The sequence below is a fragment of the Chlorocebus sabaeus genome, chromosome 23 (genome assembly GCF_047675955.1).
Source record: "Chlorocebus sabaeus isolate Y175 chromosome 23, mChlSab1.0.hap1, whole genome shotgun sequence".
Classification (NCBI taxonomy): domain Eukaryota; kingdom Metazoa; phylum Chordata; class Mammalia; order Primates; family Cercopithecidae; genus Chlorocebus; species Chlorocebus sabaeus.
Genome location: NC_132926.1, coordinates 35,709,676 through 35,718,296, shown reverse-complemented (window position 1 = coordinate 35,718,296; position 8,621 = coordinate 35,709,676). Strand labels below are relative to the sequence as shown.

The following is an 8,621-nucleotide window of genomic DNA, read 5'->3' as shown; positions in this document are numbered from 1 at the left end:
TTGCCCAGTGGAAATGCTCTCCGCCTGAGCTACTACTGGCCAATATGGCTCCACAATTGGCTCTCCCGGAAGCCGACAGACACGTGGCTACCGCAGGCCGAGCCGAACGTGGGAGGACTTAGTTCTGCCTACCGCGAGAGGGCGCCGGCGGTTCCTCACTGCTAAAATCACATTTCCCATAAAGCCCCCGAGCCACCAATCAACTGGCTGTCTTCATACCGCTTTCAAAGTCGGCGGGCCCCTTGCCCAATAGCAAGGAGGGTACCGCCCCCATCTCGAAGATTGATGGAAATATTAACCAAGCATATCTCAGGCCTCTGCTATCTCCTCCTCTCTTGTTGGGGATTGACGATTTTTCTAGCCAATAAGGGACGCCGGGTCGGCGGGTGGATGAACGCGGCCCTCTGTAATGGCGGAGCGTGGCGGGGACGGGGGCGACGGTGAGCGATTCAACCCGGGGGAGCTCAGGTAAGGGACGCTGTCCTCCCTCACATCTCTGCTCACGAGAGCCCCAGGGGCTAGACCTGCCATGTGGAGATCCGGGGCGGACGGTGGGTAGCGGAGCCGCGGCCGCCCTGGGCCAGGACCGCATGGGGCTTAAGAAGGGGGAAGGGGAAGGTGGCTTGAATGAGAGCCGGGCCCGGGCTGGGCCAGGGCCTCCTGCGGGTTCTTCGGCTGCTTCCTTCGGCGGCTCCGCCGCCCCTCGCGGCCTGCGGCCAGCCGGCCGGGCCCAGTGCTCCCGCCTTTGGGCCCCGCCTCAGCCGCGTGTCGCCTCCGTCTCGGCCGACCAGAGTCTGTCTCCCGGCCGCGTTCCGCTGCGGGCCTGGTTTTCCTCATCGACGTCCCTGCACTTCGCAGTTAGTTCCCTTGTACCGCTCGCCACTTCTGGCTAAGCCTTCTCCACGCCCTCCCCGGCCATTTGGGCTGCCCACGTTTGCCCTTTCATTTCATCCCCCTCATCGCTTGCCTTTCTTAACTTCAGTGGCTTTTCTTCCTTTTTTCATCCCTTTATTCCTTATTATTTCTGTAGTAGTGAGTACCAACAACAGTAGCAACCGCTTATTAGGCACTTACAGTGTGCCAGTAAACCCTTTACTTAGGTTTGTCTCATTTAATCCTCACGACCACCTTTTGGAGTAGTTGCTATTAACATTTTGCAGGCCACAGACCAGAGGCATCTTCAGTTGTTACTCGCCCATCTTACGGGTGAGATAACAGCCTCGTGGAGGTTGAGTCAGTAGAATAAGATTGCATAGGCGGATTTGTGGCTCCAGGAAGTGGCTTGAACTCAGGCAGTCAGGTTTCAGAGCCTGCAATCCCGATTGGCATTCTATTTGTCTACTACTCGTGCCATTTCCCTGACCAGTGCAGTGACCTTTTTTCCCCTGGAACCTCAATGTCTATGAATTTGTAATTAAAATTTGGTAAAATAAGAGTGACCTGGTGAAATCTTTTGGTCAGTGGTTTTTGAGGAAATGCTTTATGTGTATATGGTACTTTTTTTTTTTTTTTTCTGTATGGGAGAAATGGCATTTCGGATGTTCAGCTCCTATTCTGAATTGTGCTGTTGTCAACATTTGAAAATGAAAAAGCAGTGTAGATTATGAGGACTCTTGATACTGTCTAGAGCTTAAGATGAAATTGTGTAAGGAAATGGGTATTGTTATTCAAGGTTTTAGAAGAGGAAAATGCCTTTCAGATTCTGCATGGCCACACACACAAATCCCTACTTTGGCAGAAATGAAATTTTGTCTTATTTCAGAGATGCATCTGAAATCCTTTAAACTCCTGATGTATACAGTATTAATGAGTGATCAAGGTGAATTGTCAGGATCTTCCAATATTAGCTATGCCAAGCTTATTCTTGATTTCGGTCTTAAAGGGAGGTTACTTAGCTAGTTTCAGATGGATTTATTAGGGAACATTCTTTTGCATTTTAGAAAGTATCTTTCTAAAGCTTTTAAAAACATCCTTATTAATAAAGCCGTTTAGACTTTATTAATGTTGCACAACTGATTTGAATAGGGCTTTAATTTGCAAATGAATGTGCCTTGTTGCAAATATTTTATACTGTAGCCTCTTGGATTGGAACTTGCTTGCAGAGCATACTGTACAGATCTTTATTTTAGCATTTGTCATGAAATTAGGTGTGTATGTGGCCTCTTTGATGGCAGAAGTTGGGGCTTAATTTTTGCATTGTATTTGTATCCTGAATATACTTCATGGTGTGTCTGTTATAACCTCCCGACAAATGAGATATTCTGTAGTTATGTTGTAAATAAATGAAGATAGGAGATTTAAAGATACTTCACTTACTGGGCCAACATTTATTGTGTACTACGTGACAGTTGCTGGCAGTAGTTCCCTGAACCAGACCAAAAAAAGATGTTTGTCCTGCAGGAGCTTCCAGCTTAAGTAAGAGCCATCTATATTGTAAATGAAATCAACCACATCAGATGATTAAATCTGCCTGTAAGTGTGAAGTGACTTACACAAGGTCGCTGGTAGTTGGCAGGGTTGGACTAAACCTCAGGTCTCCTCAATCACAGTTTATAGAATTCGCCCCTCATATGTCAGTAGCATCTTTTTATTTCTTGCCCCTCCAATTAAAGTATTGTCTTTAGCACTGGGGAGATTGCATATCTGGATAGAGTACTTCTGTTATAGAAAAATACCTTATGTTTGTATTTCCGTGATCTTGTGAAATATTTTTGTTATTTTTATTCATGCAAGTAGGCTTTTGTTATTCAGAAAGGTTGTAAGTGGTAGGAATATAAACCACAATAGATGGAAAATTTATAGACATTCCAAATGCCATTAAAGTAACTTCCAGAGTCATTTATATAGATCCTTTCCCTAGGGCCTTTGTTTACCTATCAATACTTAAGATACTTGCAATCTAAATTTTCTTATCTATAAAACGAGAATAAGAATATTCTGGTGTTATCACTGACTAGCTGCCTTAAGAAAATTATTTTTCTGTGCTGTCATTTCCTCTGTAAAAATGGTGCCAAACTTACCTTATTGGGCTGTAGTGAGGATTAAGAGTTAATACGGGTAATGTCTGTATAACCATACTGGTATATAGGAACTTTACTATCATTATTAAAACAATAATGTGTTTTAATGTGTTGCAACAGTATACTAAAGGGAACTATATACTAGTGGCTAAAGATAATTCAGAAGTAAATGGGAGATTTCTTCATAGCATTTATCATAATTGAAAACTCAAATTGAGAATAATGAGCCTGAGAGGGCCTGGAGAGGCTAGAAGTGGGAAAGCAGTTTGAGCTGACATTTAAACTTGAGGCTGAATGATGAGAAGGAGCTAGTTATGTGAAAATCTGGGGAAGAACATGCCAGGCGAAGAGAACAGGTGCAGAGGCTTCAAAGTAATAAACTTGAAATATTTAAAGGAAAAGACTAGAATTTGTGGAAAGGTTAATGTGGGCCAGGTAATACAGGGCCTGATAATAATTATAGTAATAATAGCTAACATTACTAATATTAATACTATTTAGCACTTCCCAGTACTATTACTGTACTAATGTTACAGAAACAGTAATAATAGCTAATAACTTAGATAGCACTAAGTGCTAAGCACTATTCCGAGTACTTTATTAGCTCATTTAATCCTCACTGCAGGTTCTGGTGAGGTGGTTGTGATGAAGCAGTATGATATGAAGAGCCCAGCCCATGTTCTGTGCGTAATTAACATCAGAAAATGGCAACTTTAGGCTATTCAAAAAAGGAAATTATGTGAATTTTGTCACCATTTTAGTGGCAGACTTTTGAAAACCATCCCAAATTAATAGTGAAATGCCTTTTACAGATAAACATTGCTAGGTTTTGTGGGGGAATGAAAGTAATGATAGTTGAAGTAGTTTACTATGTACCAGGTACCACTCTAAATGTTTCACTGGGATTATCTCATTGAACAGAGATATCAGATACCTTTTCTGTTCCTCACTCATTCACATCTGAGGAAACTCAAGACTCAGAAATTACGTAACTAGCCTGACAACAAAAGACAGAGTCCTAACAGAGCTTTTTTATGGTTCTGGATCTTAAATACTTAACTTCAAGCTGTAACCAGGAAGTATGAAATTGTACAGAAATGAATACTGTAGACTTTTTGAAAAAAAGAGGCAGATGGAAAGAAAATCTAAGAGTAGGGTACGTTATTAACTCTCAAGCCTGAAACAGAGTGTCTTGCCTTGGTGGTCAGCTTTTTTTTTTGCCCTGAAAGATTGGACATTCCTTCAGTAACAGTGGCCTCTGTCTTTTGGGGATGCATATAATTTGAAAAAGACCTTTTGACTATTTTGATGCAATCCATATTCTTTCTTTCTTTTTAGACAGTGTCTTTCTCTGTCTCCCAGGCTGCAGTGCAGTAGTGTGATCTTGGCTTACTGCAACCACCACCTCTCAGGTTCCTGCTGTTCTCCTATCTCAGCCTCCCGAGTAGCTGGGATTACAGGCAGGTGCCACCACATCCGGCTAATTTTTGTGTTTTCAGTAGAGAGGGTTTTACCATGTTGGCCAGGATGGTCTCGAACTCCTAACCTCAGGTGATCCACCCACCTTGGCCTCCCAAAGTGCTAGGATTACAGGCGTGAGCCACCGGGTGGCGTCCGGCCCACATTCCTTTTTAACTCATATTTTCTAACCTTTGGATTGTAGGATCATTTGCAAATTTGATTAAATATACTTGGTGTAGTAGTTCTGGACTTGTTTACAATCCTGGTGTAATCCTTGTTATGCCAGGATTGTAAACAAGTCCAGAAGGCAAATTAGTTTTTTTTTTTTTTTTTAATTTTTAAATTTTTTTTGAGACTTGATTCTTGCTCTGTTGCCCACGCTGAAATGCGGTGGTGCAGTCTTGACTCACTGCAACCTCTGCCTCCTGGGTTTGAGTGATTTTCATGCCTCAACCTCTCAAGTAGCTGGGGCTGCAGGCATGCACCACCACGCTTGGTGAATTTTTGTATTTTTAATAGAGGCAGGGTTTTGCCATGTTGGCCAGGCTGGTCTCGAACTCCTGGCTTCAAGTGATCTACCCACCTCTGCCTCCCGAAGTGCTGAGATTACAGGCATGAGCCGCTGCTCCTGGCCTAAATTGGTTCTTTATTAGGATTTTTTTTGGTGTGTCTCAGAATTGAACTATGATGTGGTAAATTTAGAGAAAGTTCAAGGGGTAATCTATAAGCAGAGGGTTGAAAAATGTCAGAAAGTTGAAAGAGCCTGGTAAGGAGAGACTATAAGAATGATTTTTTTCAAATATGTAAAGAATATAAATGTTAATTCCTCTCTTGAGGACAGAAATGTAGATTTTTTATGTATAATGTAGATGTATAATAGCTACTGGGAATACCATGATAGGTAGTCAGTAAATGGGTGAAATTGTAGAAATAATTTTTTTAAGATCCTACATACCCTACTTGTGAGGTAGTTTGGGTACAGTATCACCTAGGTATTCAGTGGTTCATGCAACAAATACTGATATTAATATTTATTGAGCCCTGTTATGTACAGATCTGTGTGCTAGGGATACAAGAGTGAACAGAATTCCTACTCTGAAAGTGGCATTTGCCTGTGTTTGAATCCTTTATTTTGTTTATTTATTTATTTTTGAGACAGACCCTTGCTCTGTTGCCCAGACTGGAGTGCATTGGCACAATCTCAGCTCACTGTGACCTCCACCTCCCGGGCTCAAGCGATTCTCCTGCCTCAACCTCCCAAGTAGCTGAGATTACAGGCATGCACTACCATGCCCAGCTAATCTTTTTGTATTTTTAGTAGAGATGGGGTTTCACCATGTTGGCCAGGTTGATCTTGAATTCCTGACTTCGAATGATCTGCCTGCCTTGGCCACCAAAGTGCTGGGTTTACAGGCACAAGCCACCATGGGCCACCTGAATCCTGGCTTTAATACTGAACCAATTGTTTGGCCTTGGACAAGTGACTTCTTTGCTTTAGTTCTTTATCTGTAAACTGAGATTAATAGTATCCATCTCATCGGGTTTTGATGATTAAAAGACTTAATATTTGAAAAGAGCTTAGAGTAAGCACTGCCTTGCTCATAGTAAGCACTTTTAAGAGTTAATAATTCTCTTACAAAAGCACTTGGGGGAAGAGATAGATAATACTATCTCATGTGACATTACTCATTTGCTTAAATGCTGTGGAGAAAATACATAGGGTGTTGAGAGTGAGAGATGGTGGGGTAGTGTGCCCTATAGGGAAAGGCTTTCCCTTTAGATAGAGACTACTGATCATGTCCTAAGTTACCCCCTGCCCCCTTTAAAAAGTTTGGAAGTAATTTCAAACTTACAAAATGTCGCAAAAATAAAGCTAGAGTGTATTCAATGTTAATATTTTACCTTTTCTGCTTTACTATTTGCGTGCACACATGCCTCCTCTTTGTTATTCTGAACTGCGAGGGTAAGGTGTACCTATGGCTTTTTACCCCTCAATACTTCAGTATTTTCTAAGAATAGAGATACTATTTTACTTAACTACAGCCTAATTATCAGCTTCATAAATTTGTAATAATACTTTAATCTGTTGTGCATATTCCAGTGTTGTCAGTTGATCTGGTAATGCCCTGTATGGCGTTTCCTCCTGTTATTACAGAATTCAATCTAGAGTTAAAATTGTGTTGTTATTGGCCGAGCGTGGTGGATCATGCATGCAATCTCAGTACTTTGGGAGGCCGAGATGTGCAGATCGCCTGAGGTCGGGATTTCGAGACCAGCCTTGCCAACATGGTGAAACTCTGTCTCTTATAAAAAAAAAAAAAAATTGTGTTATTGTGTCTCTTTAAACTTCTTTAATCTGGAGCATTTCCATGCATTTCTTTGTCCTTTATGGATAACACTGACATTTCTGAAGAATACACATCCCCCTTTTAATAGAAAGAACATTCCTTCTGGCCGGGCGCTGTGGCTCATACCTGTAATCCCAGCATTTTGGGAGGCGAAGGAGGGCAGATCAGGAGATCAAGACCGTTGCCAACATGGTGAAACCCTGTCTCTACTAAAATGCAAAAAAAAAAAAAAAAAAAAAATTAGCCGGGCATGGTGGCGCACGCCTGTAGTCCCATCTAGTTGGAAGAAGAATAGCTTGAACCCAGGAGGCGGAGGTTGCAGGGAGCCCAAATTGCACCACTGCACTCTAGCCTGGCAACAGAGTGAGACTTGGTCTCGAAAAAAAAAGAAAAGAAGAGAAAGAACATTCCTTCCTTATTCTTATTCTGAGTTTGTCTGATATTTTCCTCATTATTAGATTGAGGTTATACATTTTTGGCTGGAATAGGTGATGCTGTATCCCTCTCAGTCACACATTATCTGTCCTTCTTAGATGATAATTAGTTTTGATCACTGGGTCCAGGTATTACCCAATTTCCTTATTACCTAGAGTGTTTTGTTTTTTTCATCCTTTCTTGCAACTTTAAGCAGCATGTGGGTAAATACGTTAAGATCATCCAGATAACCCCCTTGTCTAAATTTTTGCCTAGACTCGGCGTCCCTTGATCATTCATCCAGACTAGATCATCCATTGACGTAAGTTTTTTTTTTTTTTTTTTTCCTGACATGGGCCTTACTCTGTCACCCAGGCTGGAGTGCAGTGGCATGATCTTGGCTCATTGCAACCTCCATCTCATGGGTTCAAGTGATTCTCCTGCCTCAGCCTCCCCAGTAGCAGGAAGTACAGGCGTGCGCCTCCATACCTGGCTAATTTTTGTGTTTTTAGTGGAGATGGGGATTCACCATGTTGGCCAGGTTGGTCTTGAACTCCTGACCTCAGGTGATCCTCCCTCGACCTCCCAAAGTGCTGGATTACAGGTATGAGCCACCGCACCCGGCCCATTGATGTAGTTTTTATCATGATGGTTGCAAAATGATGACTTTCCAACTCCAGTTAGACTTAAGAACCTTTTAAATTTGATGTAATTAGAGATCAGTAGCTACATTTTTGTAATTTTAAGAAAGAAAAATTTATTCCTTGCTCTCCCATGTAGGATGGCCCAACAGCAGGCCTTGAGGTTCCGAGGTCCGGCTCCCCCACCAAATGCAGTGATGCGAGGCCCACCACCTCTGATGCGACCTCCTCCACCTTTTGGTATGATGCGAGGCCCTCCACCACCACCACGGCCCCCCTTTGGACGTCCTCCTTTTGATCCTAATATGCCGCCAATGCCTCCTCCAGGAGGTATACCTCCACCTATGGGCCCTCCACACCTCCAGGTAAAGAATGTAGAGGTTGCCATTTCTTTGTTGGCATCATTATCAATATTATATATGGGTTTTGACTTAAAAACTTATATTCTTAAATAGTTGCAGTTTATAGGAAAATGGGAGCTAAAGAGAAGATCCATATATTAATATGTTTCTTCTAAATTAGTGGTAGCAGTAATTACTAAGGAAATTCAGAACAGAACTTTAAATGGTGATAGAGAAGTATATGTATAAAACCAGGATTCAATAGTTTTTACTTACCTTTAGCTCTGTGAATTGGCTTTAGTAATACATCTTCTTTGTGGGAAATGAAGTTTGAAATCTTAAGATATTTTTGAGTGGAGAAAATTTGTTTTCAATGATATATGTTGCCAGCAAGTC

The 8,621-nt window shown here is 41.9% G+C and overlaps 1 protein-coding gene across 13 annotated transcripts in view; it reads left to right on the top strand.

The window, feature by feature from the left end:
* Nucleotides 1-350: 350 nt before the first annotated feature.
* Nucleotides 351-8,621, top strand: part of TCERG1 (transcription elongation regulator 1) — a 63,800-nt gene continuing 55,529 nt past the window's right edge. For 11 of the 13 annotated variants that reach the window (XR_012090829.1, XR_012090828.1, XR_012090827.1 and 8 more), the window contains exons 1-2: nt 351-468; nt 8,024-8,249. Coding sequence is in view for 9 of the 13 variants with exons in the window: in XM_008014855.3 (XP_008013046.3) it covers nt 410-468; nt 8,024-8,249 (285 nt within the window). In the remaining 4 variants the exon portion in view is untranslated. Of the gene's footprint in view, nt 469-7,519; nt 7,566-8,023; nt 8,250-8,621 lie in introns of all 13 variants that reach the window. The other 2 variants (XM_073010596.1, XM_038006410.2) reach the window with 2 other exon arrangements.